Source organism: Habropoda laboriosa, unplaced genomic scaffold, assembly GCF_001263275.1.
Source record: "Habropoda laboriosa isolate 0110345459 unplaced genomic scaffold, ASM126327v1 scaffold198, whole genome shotgun sequence".
Lineage (NCBI taxonomy): Eukaryota > Metazoa > Arthropoda > Insecta > Hymenoptera > Apidae > Habropoda > Habropoda laboriosa.
The window spans coordinates 16,132-32,329 of record NW_017100297.1 but is presented as its reverse complement, the minus strand read 5'-3'; the positions used below and the strand labels follow the sequence as shown (position 1 = coordinate 32,329).

General features: G+C 33.8%; 3 protein-coding genes across 3 annotated transcripts in view; all 3 read right to left on the bottom strand.

The window, feature by feature from the left end:
• Positions 1 to 8,263: 8,263 nt before the first annotated feature.
• LOC108573921 (histone-lysine N-methyltransferase SETMAR-like) lies at positions 8,264 to 9,273 on the bottom strand. The gene is made up of 2 exons (XM_017936412.1): positions 9,229 to 9,273; positions 8,264 to 8,851 (listed from the first exon to the last, which is right to left on the bottom strand). Exons 1-2 carry the CDS (start codon positions 9,271 to 9,273, stop codon positions 8,264 to 8,266), a joined length of 633 nt encoding a protein of 210 aa, XP_017791901.1.
• Positions 9,274 to 10,713: 1,440 nt separating this feature from the next.
• On the bottom strand, positions 10,714 to 11,275 carry LOC108573920. Its single transcript, XM_017936411.1, is given in 3 exon segments — positions 10,714 to 10,923; positions 10,925 to 11,138; positions 11,193 to 11,275. Coding segments are annotated over 3 exon segments (507 nt in total).
• Positions 11,276 to 12,460: 1,185 nt separating this feature from the next.
• LOC108573919 (piggyBac transposable element-derived protein 4-like) overlaps positions 12,461 to 16,198 on the bottom strand; it is a 10,621-nt gene continuing 6,883 nt past the window's right edge. The window contains 4 exon segments of the mRNA XM_017936410.1: positions 12,461 to 12,599; positions 12,904 to 13,223; positions 13,225 to 13,275; positions 13,540 to 14,800. Coding sequence (XP_017791899.1) covers positions 12,461 to 12,599; positions 12,904 to 13,223; positions 13,225 to 13,275; positions 13,540 to 14,800 — 1,771 coding nt within the window.

Sequence of the window (16,198 nt, the reverse complement as noted above, 5' to 3'; positions counted from 1 at the left end):
GAATTCGCGTTTTTTCTTTTGATTCTTTCAATTTTTCAATTGCATTACGCATTATTGCAATAATTTCTATCGTTACATTTGTATGTATTCAACGTTTGTTTGTTTTAGTGTCGTGAAATGAATTATATTACACATTTTCTCTATTCACACTGAATTTAAAGATTATAACGATTAAAAATCAAGTTGACCTGTGGTCATTTATCAAGAATAATCATAATAAAGCTGAAATTATTGTGTTAAATAATTTTTTTAATACGAATTAGGAATTTATTCAACGTTTGCTTGTTAGAATAGAACGATAAATTTAGTGTAAATATAGAAAACGTATAATATAATTTATTTCATGGTATTGTAACAAGCAAACGTTGAATAAATTCCTAATTCGTATTAAAAAAATTATTTAACACAATAATTTCAGCTTTATTATGATTATTCTTGATAAATGACCACAGGTCAACTTGATTTTTAATCGTTATAATCTTTAAATTCAGTGTGAATAGAGAAAATGTGTAATATAATTTATTTCATGGTATTGTAACAAGCAAACGTTGAATACATTTTTCATTCGTGTAAGAAGAATTATTTAACACGATAAATTTAGCTGTACTATGGTTATTTTTAATCTACGACCACAGGTCAACCTGATTTTTAATCCCTACGAAATTAATTTAACCACGAGTAAGTAACGAGAACGCTAAAACCTATGTTTCCATTGAAGAATATTGTAAAAACGTATAAATTGTTATATGCAATGTTATAACAAATTGTCGGAAGTATAAATTTTTAATAAAATTGTGAAAATTGATAAATTATACCGTGTTACGATATCGGAAATCTCCCGCGAAAATCTCCCGCGAAAATTTCCCGCCTGACCTAACCGACGATTTTGCTAATGACTTTGGGGAGAGGGTACCGCAGGTATATAAGGACCCGCCGATGTCCCGCGAAATCATTTACCCTTTATACTGGGCCCTAGACACTTCGCGGCGTATTTTGACCTGAAGGTTCTGAGATGTGAATAGAGTGGTCGGGGGCTACTAGCTAGTCTATGTCCACCCTGTACACACTCAGCCTTCTTGTAACACTTGTATACATTAGAATCAATTAGAATTTCTATTACTAATTATTAAACAAATTTTAACAATTACCGGCACTCGCTAGGCACGTAATATCAGACTTTAAATACTCGACTTCGAACTTCGGTTTAGTCATAATTCTATTAATGTTATAATAACGTATAATTTATTAATTTTCACAATTTTATTATTAATTTATACTTCCAAAAATTTGTTAAAACATTACATATTATTATTTATACATTTTTGCAAGTTTCTTTGACAAATAAGTACGTTTCAACGATCTTATTACTTTCTCGTTGTGAAATCAAGTTCGGAGGATTAAAAATCAGGTTGACCCTTGGTCGTAAATTTAAAATAGCCATAGTGAAGGTGAAATTATTATTTTAAATAAATGTTTCTATACGAATTAAGAATCTATTCAACGTTTGTTTGTTGCAATACCGTGAAATAAATTGTATTATATATTTTCTCAGTTTAGACTGAATTTAAAGTTCGTAAGGATTAGATATCAGGTTGACCTGTGGTCGTAGATTAAGAATAGCCATAGTGAAGGTAAAATTATTACGTTAAATAATTGTTTTTATACGAATTAAATATTTATTCAACGTTTATTTGTTGCAATACCGTGAAATAAATTGTATTATATATTTTTTCTGTTTACACTAAATTTAAAGTTTTGTTTACATGTTATAACAATTAGAATGTTGACGTTTTGCCGTTTCACGGTTTTTCCTCTGTTAATTATGTGTTTATAAATCATTTCAAACTAAAGCAGCACCATGCCCACCCTTAATTAAACCGTCTCAGTAGTTTACCGTAATTAATAATCTATTTTCGGAATTTATACGAGAATTTTTGAATTTTAGTAAATACTAGAGTCAGTGCATCGCGTATTGAAATAATAGCTTCATCCCTAGTTCGTTTATTATTGAATATTTTGACGGGTTTAACTTATGCTTGTCCCCAATTCTCGTCGCATATTTTATTCAAATTTTCTTATATTCTAGAATCGAGAAAGATATGAATTTGCGTTTTTCCTTTTGATTCTTTCAATTTTTCACTCTCGTTCTACGAAAGTTTACTTCCATAATAATATTGAAAATTTTTCTGGTGATTTGGTTTAGTAGTTAGTTGTGTTGTGTATTGCCAGCTGAAATATGAGCTATACTGACACTTGTAGAATCCAAACTGGCTGACACTTGTAGAGACATTACTGTATTATGAAATTAAATTAATCACTCAATAAGTATTATAAGTAAATGTTGTTCAAATTATGTCGTGTTTTATGTCATTTTCATCAGAAAAATCTCATCAATATGTTAAGAAAAATTTCGGGATGAAAAAACGTAAAATTAAAAAAGTTGATACTTAAATTGCTTGGTTGTCTCGACTGACGTTTCATGCTTATCTTTTATTCGCTGACCTTGTCTACGTTCGGCAAACTACAAAGGCGGGCGCGAGGCTCGAAAACGTAGTCCCTGACTCTACAAGTGTCAGGTTTAGCTTCCTTGCGGTCTGACACTTGTGGAGAATATACCGTACTAGTTGCAACGAAAAATCTTTCAAGTTTTATTTGAATATTCCCGCACTACAGCGAGCAGGGCGCGTCAGGGCTCCACGGACACCAACCCACTATCCCTTTTCCCGTGACTGTCGCAAAACACGCAACACTAGCGCTGAACACATTTTTCAGTTAGTTGTGTATCGATTAGCAAGGGATGATGATGAAAAGGGGTGTTCCTGTTCCAATCAAATTTTATCAAACCTTATTCTGAACTAAATGTAAGTACATATTCCTTTATGTTTTATTGATTTATATTTGGGCAATTAAATGTAGTTAAAAACCCTTGAACTTTTTTTAGTTTTTCTTTTGGTTTTGTAAAAATGGTTAATAAAAATATTGGATCACGATCTGATAACCCTGGACACTTTTATCTATTGCAAATTTGAAAATCGTACATTTTGGCATTAATATATTTCGTCCGTTTATATCTTTACAAGATTTTGTATAGTATAAATACTTTTATTTTAGAAACGGGTAAAAATACCAAAATTTAAAGGATGAATAGGCAATAAAGTTAAATGGGATTAAAATAACGTGAAAGACGCAGTTGTTTATGTTATGAACGCTGAATTATCAATAAGATTAGCTACTGAAAAATATAACGTGCCATGTAGTTCTCTGTAAGATAAAAAGCAGTCAAGAAATAATTCTTAAGCTGAAAGTACGTCGCTTTGACTCAACTTTTAATGAGGAATTTTCATGGCAACTTTATAATCACGTGAAACAATTTGACAATCACCTAGTGCCATTGACTAGAATAGAGTTTTTAAAACTAGCGTTTGATTTGGCAGAACGCCTTAATATTCCTCATAGATTCAGAATAGAGTTTTTAAAACTAGCGTTTGATTTGGCAGAACGTCTTAATATTCCTCATAGATTCAACAAAGAAGAAAGAATAGCATCAAGGCACTAGTTTGTGAAGTAACTTTCGAGGAAGAATCATAATGATAAATATATAATACTTAAATAACATAATAATCAATGATACAATAATATTTGCCACATTTATAAGAATATTTAACAGAAAAGTGAATAAAATAAATAAAAAGATTAATGTCCGGGGCTACCCTTCATTTTTTGAATCCTTAACACTAACGGCGAAAATTCACTGATTTTTTTCTTAAAGTTATATAAGAGATATACTAAAATTTTAGAATTATAGTGAAAGTAGAAGGTCTAAAATTCATTTTTTGGAAGCTTAGTTTGACTAAATACTTTTTGTTAGTATATTTTTTACTATTTCATTTAAGTGTCCAGAACTTCCTACTCTTCCCCTACATACATATGAATTTATATCATACTCTTTATGCCAAACCCATGAATGTGTAAATTTCTAGTTTGTGGTTAAGAATAGATATGAATATCTTTTTGTGTTCCTAACTATATGCCAAAGTAATTAAATCTTCATGTAACAACGCAATAATGATAATACTCTTATTAAGCTTGTTTAGAATTGCAGAGTTTAACATTTATGTAATTTAAAAGAATAGAGTTTAAAATTTATAAAGTTACACATTCATGACTTTAGCATAAGGGGACGATATGCAAGGTCTGTGTGGAAAGTATCCAATCTGTGGATATATCTTTTTAACTGGGTGTGCTGTTGACAACAAACAGCGTGTTGTAAACAATAACGAATTTTGAGATTTTTTCAGGTCCTTGAATGAAAATCCTATTTTTTAAAAAGTCAAATAACATTTAAAGTACCAATTTTTTATTGAAGTTATCAAATGACAAGATTTATATTTTTACAATAGAAGCTGCCTACCATGTTTATTAGCTCATAATTTTTTCAGATTTTTTGGAATAACGTCACATATTTTCAATGTAATACATTTCTTAAATTTACTTCCTTATAATATTATGCATTAACTAAATATTTGATTTTACATTTTTATCTTTGGTTATAGAATTATATTTCTTGATTACATATCTCATTCTTTTATTACAAAATTAACCAGAAAGCCTATGAAAACCTTATCTAAAAATAAATTAACAAAATAAAATTAACCATAATTTCTTACATTGTATTTATCATATTTCCAATATTTCCAAATATTTGTTGTGTTTCATTAATATTTGAGTGAATACAAAAGTACAAAAGATACAGAAATTTTCAATAAATCTGCGCAAAATATTATTCTGTTGGAATTACTGTATTCTTTCCATTCCTTCTTGATTGAATATTAAATATTGAAGCAGTACATTTTAAATTTTAAAAGAAGATAACAGAGCTACTTTAAGCTGTTTAAAATATATCTGAACTACTATCTGAACTGATATGTATTCATTATTATCGTAAATCTCTTGCATCAACACATCGTATTTTTGTTTTTATCAATACAACAAAGCATTTTAAAGATTTTATAAAGTTTATGTATTCAATTGGAAGCGCAGAGGAAGTCAAAGAATGTAGACAAATTGGTGTAAAAGCATGGAGTTAGAGGGGGATGAAAGTGTAGGTAGAATATCGCGGCACAGTCAATTCAGTTTACGCCAAGTCCTTACCGCAATTGAGACGTTCGTTATATTCGTTTAAAACGGACATGCGCGCCCCCGGAAATGGTTGCTAGGCGGGGTCTGCGGGGGGTGAAAGAGAGCTAGAATTCAGTCAATATCGTGTTGTGCTGTGAATAAATGTGGTGCGTGCACGTTTGTCCCCAATGTTCTAGAAAACATGTGAAATGTCGGAGTGAATCTTCCAATGTTATACGATTAATTTGACACAGAAGAAGCGAAGTTCCTTGTACGCTTTCGAAGCCTATTCCACATTGTCCATTGTACCATTGAACTTGCATACCTGGACATCTCTTTATGAATTACAAACTTCATACAGGTAAGTATTACTATGTATATTTGTATGCTATAAATTTTTTATTGGAACATTCACCGTTAATAATCTTTATATCTTAAATACAGTAAATCCTCTCACAATGTCCATACAGATGGTCCTACGCGTGGATTTACGTTGAACAGCGTTTTAATGTAGTAGTAATGCGTATAACATTACGCGACGCAGTTATTTTGACGAGATTTCACGTCTCGGCAGTTCATAATGGAATAATATAACTATTTTTTATCTAAAAATTATTTTAGCGTATTGGTGAAATTTTTCTGATTAAAATGAGATCAAACACGATATAATTTGAACAACATTTAATTATTAATACTTATTGATTTGTCGTCCTTATCTTCGTTCGGTAAACAACAAACGCGGGCGCGAGCTCGAAAAGAGTGTCCCTGCTTCCCAAATTGTCTTGTTTAGATTTTGTGCTGGTAGACACTGAAAAACATTACTGTATTGTTTTGTTGTTATTGTTTATGAGTTTACCTGCATCGACCGCTGTTGGTCATTAGCCAAGGATTTACTGTTTAAGGTGGCTTCCAAACCATCATCTGTAATGTTTTTACTTGACATATCGGTTCTTTCGTCCTTAGATGGGGCAAATTAAACGTGTTTGTAAGGCAAATTTGTGATAGATGGTATTCGTTTAGTAAAAGCAGATTATTTTAACGATCTTTGCTTGAATTATGTCACAAGTATAAATTGTAATATTCTTGTAATGACAAAAGGATGATCATGCACTTTGGATCATTATATTCATTTTACTTTCTCTTGTTTTTATGCAGTAAAGAAAATATTTCATTCTGTATCAAATAATTTTAATGAGGCTTATACAGGAAAAATCTTTGACTATATTGTAGTTTATTTAATAAAAAAGTGTATATACATTTCCTCCAAAAGGTCCTAAAAATATATCGTGATGCTTTTTGCTCTATCTCTTTTTAATATGGTTAATCATTCAAAAGGATATATTTCATGTCAGTTGCATGATTCATCTTCTATATTTTTCATATAAAGCTTATGCTTATAAATGATTTTGAAAATCCTTAAAATTATTGTTTATTTAAATTATTTCAAATCAATTTGATATCTTTAGAATAGAAAGTTTGCCCCTGTTAACGTTATTATTTATATTAGAAATAAAAATAGAGTAGAAAATATTTTATTAATTTGAAATTCTCTGTACATCAAATTATTTTGTCCTATATGTAATTTACCATGTCTTAAAAATTACAGTACATATTGATTGTTCTTTCTGTTCTTTTATTTGCAAAGTATGATAAACTAGAAGAGATAGTCTAAATATGGGCTAGCACTTTTATTTCAGGATTTATTGTCAAACCTGTGGATAATTTTTAAGATATAATACTTGATGTACTTATACCAATAGCATGTTTACTATATGATATGAAATTAAAATAATCTGAGTAAAAGCAACGTATGTTGCAAATTGTATATTTAAAATAAAAGGGAGAATTTTTAAAAAAGTGGTCTAAATATGAGCCATCTTTAAAATAATAGAAATGAAAAGTGAGAACTGCATATTTTCAAGTTGATATATTTAAAAACATGTTCAAAATGTAGATAAACTTAAATTTAAATGCTATTTGTATTATTTACAATCTATTTGCAATAGTAACAAACATATATATTTTTTTTAATATTCTATATATCTTTTTCTTTTGTCCTTCTTTTTAATGTTTTAGTATTTTTCTTATTACAATCCTCATAGGCACCGAATTGTAATATTGGCTAGCCCATATTAGCTTATATTATAGAGCTACCAACTTTGTAGCCCCTATTTAGATCATTTGGTCAGAAACACTTAGAGCTATGGTATTCATTACTAAATTTATACTAAAAAGAAACTTACAATGTCAGCAACGTAGTACTCTTAGTTAATTAGCTCTTAGTTTAATTGATTATTGCTTAAAAAATAAAACAAACTTACCTGAAAAATGTTTTAAAATAGCAAGATAAGAGAAATGACACATTTTGGTCATTTGGTTATTTGGTCATTGGTTATTTTGTTCATAAATCGTAGTTTCATCCTATTTTCAGTAGGGTGAAGCACCTAATATGATTCAATACTTCAACTAGCCCATATTTAGACCTCAGCCTATATTTAGATCATCTCCTCTATATAAACTGAAATCTTATCAAGTATAAAGATTTTGGCATGTGCAATAGCATTACATTTAAAATTATTATTCTATTAATTTCAATAAAATTTATGGAAAATACAATATTGTGCATAGTATGTATTTGTAATATAACTGAACTGATATACATTAACGAAGTTACTTTCTCTCTAAATTACTGTAATGAGTTTGATAGTCACGCTTATGCATAACGCCTTGCATAACATAATAATAACGCTCTAATGGTATTTCATATTCATCAGAATGCATGAAGGAAACAACCAATGTGGTGTCTTAATAGTGCTGGAAAAATTGTTAATGGAAAAAAGGAAGTATTAATATAATACGAGTTTATATTGTATTAATATTAATATTTTTAAATGAGTGGCTAAATTAATTATAAATTTTGTTCTAACTTTATATAAAGTGTTTGCGGTAAAATATTAGGTGAAGTAAAAAGTTCTGAGCTCTTTTTCGCTTTATTTCGACGATGAAATTAACATAGTTAGGATTATTCGATTTAGATCAAATATACGCCGCTTTGTTCGATAACTTTTGTCCATTTTGAAGGCAATTTCATAATTCCTATTGGCCAATTCTGGCCGCTTCTGGTCGATCGCCTGCTTCAGTCTGGTCAGTTGTTGACAATAGAGGTCCGAATTGAGTGTTTAGCCCGATAGGACCAAACACACAATAAAACCTTCTTGGCCGTTAATCCAGGCTTGGCGATCGTTTGGGGCGGCCCACCGCGATTGGACCACGATCTTTTTCGGCTGTTGTTCTCGTATGTGACCCATTTTTTATCGCCAGTCACCATCCTCTTCAAAAATGGGTCGATTTCGTTACGTTTCAACAAAGAATCGCAGGCATCAATTCGGTCCAAAAGGTTCTTTTGCGTCAATTCATGTGGCACCCATACATCGAGCTTCTTCTTGAGACCAGCCTTATGCAAATGGTTCCAAACGGTTTTCTGGCTAATCTTCAGTTCCTGGGCAATGGAATAAGTGCTCACATGCCGGTCCGACTCGACGATTTCCATGATTTTATCCACATTTTCGACGATTGGCCTACCAGAGCGTGCCTCATCTTCGACGTCCATATTACCAGAACGGAATCGTTGGAACCACCGCTTTGCTGTTGCATTCGATACTGTATTGGGTCCATAAACAGCACAAATTTTTTTGGCCGCCTGCTCCGCCTTTTCACCTTGGTCGTAGTGGTACTGAAGAATGTATCGAATTTTCTTTTTTTTACCTCCATTTTCGAACGCTGTAACACACAACTGGCCTCACCGAACACAAAACTGACAAAGAACTTTTTTGATGCGTAATATCACCTTGAAATCGCTGTATACTATGACTCGATGCGATGTGTACATCGTGAGATATGGCTCACTAAAGATGACTCCTTGTCAAGAGGAGAAACCACGTTTTCTCCATGTTCCGTCTCCCGAAACAATTAATCCTGGTGGTTCTGATATATTTTGTGCTTCTGCTGTTCGACGTTTTTCCTCAGTAGCCGCTTCGGACAATAATATAGAGCACACTTTCTCTGATGCGGTATGTAAATTTTTTATAATATCATTATAAACTGTCTTACTGGATATTTCCGTATGCCATTGTATCCGATGCCAAGTAACCTCATAGATACAACAATACGTCGATTTATTTCGTACGCATGATTTATGAGAGGACACGAATTTATATGTCGCGGTTTACAGTTTTCACAATTCACAACTAAATTGAATCCAAGTCCCCTAACACTTGTTTCACCAAAAGTAATGTTTGAATCACACGTTTTACACTTTATAATACTGCTTCAAGTTGTAAACAGTGATACAAATTCAATTATTCTGTATCCGTGGCTCGCACTTATAGGTACATACTTCCAACGAATTGCCAGTTAGTTTTCTAGCGGACGCACTTGTTGAAGCCGCTTTGCCTTCAACTTCATGGGGATTCTGTGGACGCTTACACGAGAAGTTGATGCACGCGAACCTTTTCTATTTATCCCTTTCGCCTTATCCATAACGAATACTTTTCACGGAACGCAAATCTCTATCGAAACGATGTACACTTCTACGCTGGCAAAACCAGAATGGCTACAAGAGTTTCGAATTTCTACTAACTAAAATGTTGAAAGCTAATTTACGAAAAGAGGGGACACATAATGGTAGACCCTTGTACCGTTAGAACCCTACACGCTTTGAACAATGAAAGACCCTCGGCCAAGGACCGATGTGTTACGGTACGCAGGTAGGTATACGGCTGGGCCCACATCGTTTGTACCCAAAAATAGGTTGTTTTATAGGCTGGGATCGTTTGCATCTTGTTTCCAAGACTTCAAACTACTATTTAAAACAAAAAAAAAGAAAAACGATTTTTTCAAAATTTCAAACTGTCCTACCCCCTTAAGATATTTATTAGGGGGACCGGAAAGTAATGTCGTTTTCTTACATTAAATTCAAACAGATAAATTCTTAACAAGTTTTTATTTCACATCAATGGTGTAATCACCCTCGTTATCAACAACCGTTTGCCATCTAGTGTGCAAATTTTCAATGCCGGATCGATAAAAATCAATTGGTTTTTGAACAAAATATCTGAAGATGGCATTTTGAATATCATCAAAATTTTCAAATTTTTTGCCATTTAGAAAGTGTTGTAGCGATCGGAATAAATGAAAATCCGGTGGTGCGATGTCGGGCGAGTATGGTGGGTGAGGCAGTACCTCCCACCCCAATTTATTAATTTTTTCCAGGGTTCGTCTTGCGCAGTGCGGTCTTGCATTATCGTGTTGGAGAATAACGCCTTTTCTGTTGACAATCGCTGGACACTTTTCAATTAAAGTCTGATTTACTCGATCCAATTGTTCACAGTAAAGGTCTGCATTTACAGTTTGTCCAGGTTTCAGCACTTGGAAATGCACGACCCCGCGTATACTCCACCAAACACACAAAAGCGCCTTTTTGGGGTGTAAACCTGGCTTAGCAGTACTTCGTGGCGTTTCATTCGGAGAGAGTCACTGCCTTTTGCGTTTTGGATTATCATAGAGGACCCATTTTTCATCTCCAGTGATCAAGGATCAAGCGATCGAAAAACGCTTTTGTATTGTGCCGTTGAAGCAATAAGTTGCATGTGGTGGATCGGTTAGATTTGTTTTCTTCCGACAGATTATGCGGGACCCAAACACCTGTTCTGCTTACTTTACCAATCTGCTGTAAATGTTCTTGGATGGTCGACCAAGGTTGGTTGAGAGTGCTTGACAATTCCTCGATTGTCTGACACGGATTTGCTTCCACTTCCGCTCTTAACATGTCATTGTCTAATGTTGTTGGTCTTCCTGATCGATACGAGTCGGAAAGATCAAAATTACCGGATCTGAACTTAGAAAACCTACCGCAAATGTTTTTGGTAGCAACTGTTGCGTTACTGCCCTTACGAAACTCAAAAAGCATACAATGTCGGATATGTACCTCTTCTGGTATTTGGCTGGCCATTTCACCCCAAATTGCAAAAAAAAAGTAATGTTTAATTGTTTACAAATAAACGAATCACTATAACCTTAAAATGTCTTTGGCACGACTTTGAAGAACACAATGAGCTAACAAATGACAATCAAACATTGGCATGCGCAGAAACGACATTACCTTCCGGTCCCCCTAATACATTTTACTTACATGTTCCGACATCACATGTCGTGTTCAAAATGATGGCCATTTGCATTGATGCAATGCTGAAGCCTCGTGATAAATGATCTGTACGCGTGTTCTATTTCCTGTGGCGTAATTAAAGCACATGCCGCAGTAATTCTTTGCCTCGTATCTTGTCGCGTCGTGGGTTTATCATTGTACACCTATACAATATTTTTTAATCTCCCCCATAGATAGAAATGTAATGGAGTAAGATCCGGAGAACAAGCTGGCCATTTTACGGTTCCCCTTCGTCCGATCCAACGTCGCGGAAATTTTAATTCTAGCGTTGCCCTTGCAATTATTATTATTATTAAATAATACAATTAACGGGCTATGCCCTTTTATACAAACTTATACTGCTAGTACAGACACATTTATACAATATTAATCTACATTTATTATACAATACTTCAGCCATTCTAAGGACTTGTTGAAGATTCCTTTTGAGGGTGGCTAGTGATACATTAAAAAGGTCTACTTCATACATAAGGGAATTGTATAAAGTAGAAATGCGATTTACTGGATCAGATATACTGTATTTCGATTTGTGCGTTGGAATGTGAAAAGTCGCTCTACTTCTTAAATGTCTAGATGGTGCGTAGAAATTTACAGATCTCAATAGTGATGTAGTACAATCAATATTATTATTTATTAATTTATGCAAAGAGGTACAGTCGAGAATTATTCTACGCTATTTAAATGTGTTCAAACGAAGCTCCTCCAACAAGGGTGCATAATTATGATCATCGTATCGCATAGGACGTTGTAACTTATATGCACAAAATCTTAAGAATTTATGCTGCACTCCCTCAATCATTTTGATGTAAATACTTGCCTACCAATGGTGACCAAATTACAGAGGCGTACTCTAACGACGGACGGACAAAAGTAATATAGAGGAAACGAATAGTGTCGATGTTACGAAATTCATTGGAGAAGCGTATTAAGAATCCGAGTATTTCCATTGTGGAATTAGCTACGATTGATATGTTTCGAAAAAAAGTTCATCTTTTCGCCTGCTCACGAACATTCTTCCATGACTATTTTAATCGAATCATCGTTTCATCGGTCCACAGTATTTTTGACCAGAATGTTAGAGGTTTTAGAATATGTGTATAATAAAAATTCATCATTTTTTTAAATATTCTGCTTATTTAAATATGGTACTTTCCTTGTAGAACGTCCATGTTTTTCGGCTGCGCGTAATAATCGCCGCCTTGTTGTCTGCGTTGACGGTGGGTTCCAATTTTCATCTTCAAGTTGCTCACGAATGGATCTGATAATGAAATATTTACTATTCTTTTATCCATTCGATTATCTGTAATTCGAGGCCGTCCTGATTTGGGGGCAGTTGATACCCTTCAATTTTTCTCGAAAGCCTTAACTATTTTAACCCTTTACACTCATTCATATTACCAGCAACTCGAAGCAATTTCAGTGGAAAGATTATATTCACATATAAGTAAATGATATGCGCATTAAAAGAAAAGTCATTGTTGTATGTTATTGTTTTTTTCATTGATTATGGATACAAATGTTATAATATATAAAAAACAAACAAAAAATTACAAAATTATTACATTTTGTAATCGTCCAAGGTGTGATACCTCTTGAAGCAATCGCCAATATGTAATCTTGGCTTTTCTATACAGGTATCACAAAAATAATGTGTCTGCCGTCTTTCGCCCGGAATTTTTCTATTAGAACACACTACACAATCTTTCTTGGTTCCAGAACGTATGATGTGTAGGTGGTTGTTGAGCCTGCCCTCCGTATTTGGTGTGTAAATGGAGTCTCGAGATGTGCTGTTTTGTCGAAAATTCCCAACCAATTGGTCCACCAACAATTTTACAAACTTCAAATGTGACATTGGTTTTTCATTATTTATTTTTTTTAACAGAAGTGTACAATATGTATGAGTTTACTATACACATTTCTGTGGTTGTATAACACTTGATAATAAGTTAAATACCAATATATTTTATAACAATAACTATAAACAGAGGTAAAAAGGAATAATGATAATTTGATCAACGCTCTCTAAATATATCTCCCAATAAATTCTCACGTACTCACTGATATCAATAACAACGCGCTTCACCTGTTTTTCCCCCAGTTACCCTGTATGATCCGCTCGTTTACCAAATCTCGAGACGATTCGGCATACTCACTACATTCACGCCATCACTCACATCTTATTATTAAACCAATTCCACAATTTCCATCCCCCTGAAAAATAGTTTTCTCCACCATTTCAGGGATTTTCTTAAAAAACAATATGTTGCAGCATATTGGTCGGCCCGATCTACTCCACGCATATTCTTTGTATAATCAATAACAATTTTAGGTTTTTGTATACTGACTAATTCACCACCACGTACTCTTCTATCAATAGTATCGTACTCCGATATCAAACCCGCTTCATTATAGGTACTTAACAAAGTTACAGTCCTTTTGTCCTTCCATGCGAGGACTAGGGTTTTGCCTTTTCTGTGGGCCACTGTTTTTCTGCCCCTTACAAATCTCGGTTTTTTTATTACCATTGGTAAATATTTCCTATTTGTTTTTATTGTGCCGGTAAGGAAACAATTCATCTTTAGCAGTTCTTCAGCAAGGGGTATACTTGTATAATACCTGTCGGTATACATGTGATAACCTTTAGCATGAGGAACATTGTCCAATAGTTTTCTATACAGGTCTAAGGGAATTCTGGAACTGACAGGCAGATCAGGTCTTATCAGATTTTCAGAAGTAATACTGCCGTAATGAGGCAAAACCGAATAAACATAACCGGTATTTGAGTCAGCCAGAACGTAAATTCTGATTCCCCATTTAGTGGGTTTAGCTGGGTTATATGTCATAAAACATATTTTCCCCTTGAATTTTATAATGGATTCATCAACGCAAATCGACTTATAAGGTATAAAATGTTCGGAAAATTTTGAGTTGATGTATTGTAAAAAGCTATTAGCCTTTTGAATGCGGGGCCTTATACAGGTATTTCTGCCTACTGGTGCATTTTTCTGTAAATGAAGCATCCAGAATATTTGTTGAAATCTGTCTCGGGTAAATATGTCTGAATAGAATGGAATTTTACTGGTGAATTTGGTAGACCAATATTCCTGGAGATTTGCAACCTGCATGGTTCCCATATTCAAGATCACTCCAACGAAGGCCAGAAATTCTTTCCGATTAACATCACTCCATGTATTCCATATTGATCTCTTTGACAATTGCTTTCCTCGCAGTTTTGAATTTGCATAATCATTTGTCTCTTTTATTATGGAATCAATCAATGTATCCGTAAAGTATAATCGAAAAAAATCTAATGGTTCTTTTATATTGTTGGAAATTTGTGGTCCGGCAATTTGGGGTGAAATATCGAAATCCATAGAAGATGGAATATTATCCACTTCCGAAACATCTATCCATTCGTCATTTTCAGTTGAATCTGCTATGTCTTCCTCAATTTCTCCACTATCAATTTCAATTCTTCTAATGGTTCTTTTATATTGTTGGAAATTTGTGGTCCGGCAATTCGGGGTGAAATATCGAAATCTATAGGAGATGGAATATTATCCACTTCCGAAACATCTATCTATTCGTCATTTTCAGTTGAATCTGCTATGTCTTCCTCATTTTCTCCATTTATTGTTACGTTCACTATAAACTTCAAATTCTAATTCATCGTTACTACTTTCAATATCACTGTAATTTTCACAAATTTTTCTTTTATTTGCCATATCGGGGATATAAATTTGAATTCAGAATATAAAAACAACAGATAAACTCGAATCTGATACACTCTACTACTGAATAACAGGACTGACTTAACTCATTTGCATCCAAGTGCGGAATATTCCTCGAGCCGCGACTGTCTGCTGTTATCGAGAGCGTAATGATCCGCGATCCGCGACCGTCTGTTGTCACCAAGAGCGGAATATCCTATACACAATAGTTTTTACGATTTGTCTTTGTCCTTATGTTATGAACTGAAAATTATTTGCATTGTCTCCGTAGCGGAGCCCTCGAGTTTGAAGACAAATTTTAAATGGCTCCGCTCCGGAGCCCTCAAGTGCAAAGGGTTAATGATGGCTGCTGCAGATTTATTAAAAAATTTAGCAATTTGCTTGTACGACTTGTCCTCGTGTTTCATTTTCATGACAATTCTCCGTTCTTTATTTGTCAAATGTTTGTCCTGTGCTGTCCCTGCCGGATGTTGCTGTCGCCACAATTTAACCCTTTGACTACGGCAGACTTTGAGACGTGCCAGCTGTACCATACGGTAGGTTTTCAGTCGCAACCTACACCGAGAACGGCAAAATTTTTCGTTAGACGTGCATTTATGAGAAAGTATGTATATTGAAATAATCGAAACACTGAAAAAAACCAATATTTATTTATTCGTATTCTGTATTAAATTGTTATGGCACATACTAAAAATTTTACATCAACTTTAAGGTTTTTTCCACAATATATCTAATAATATAGTAAAGAGTCTAGATAAATACATAATCCTACATCACATTTCTTGCATTCGTAATGCGTCTCCCTTCTTCTGTCTTGTTTCCTACACACTATACATTTGCGCCTTGCGTTTTTTCGAATTCACGAACTTTGTGGAAGCCAAAATATTGGTCCTTAGAGCCGGCTTGTGTGAACTGTGGACAGTGCCAGTCAAAGTTATTGGACTGTGATAATTAACGATCATTATCAACTTTTGCAACTTGGGATTCATCCTACTGGCGGTTGTATACATCTGAGACTCTAGTCCCTGACGTACTTCCGGAAGTACCAACCATTCACACCAACGACACAGCTTCTATACCAGGATGACTACAACCAACGGGAAAGTAGCAAGAACGCGGTTGCTGA

Excerpts from the sequence above, each read along its gene's own strand:
- LOC108573921 (XM_017936412.1), bottom strand. The coding sequence starts at position 9,273 with ATGAGGTTACTTGGCATCGGATACAATGGCATACGGAAATATCCA. Across the intron at positions 8,852-9,228 it reads ATGGCATACGGAAATATCCA|TACCACTACGACCAAGGTGA; the intron begins GTAAGACAGTTT and ends TACATTCTTCAG.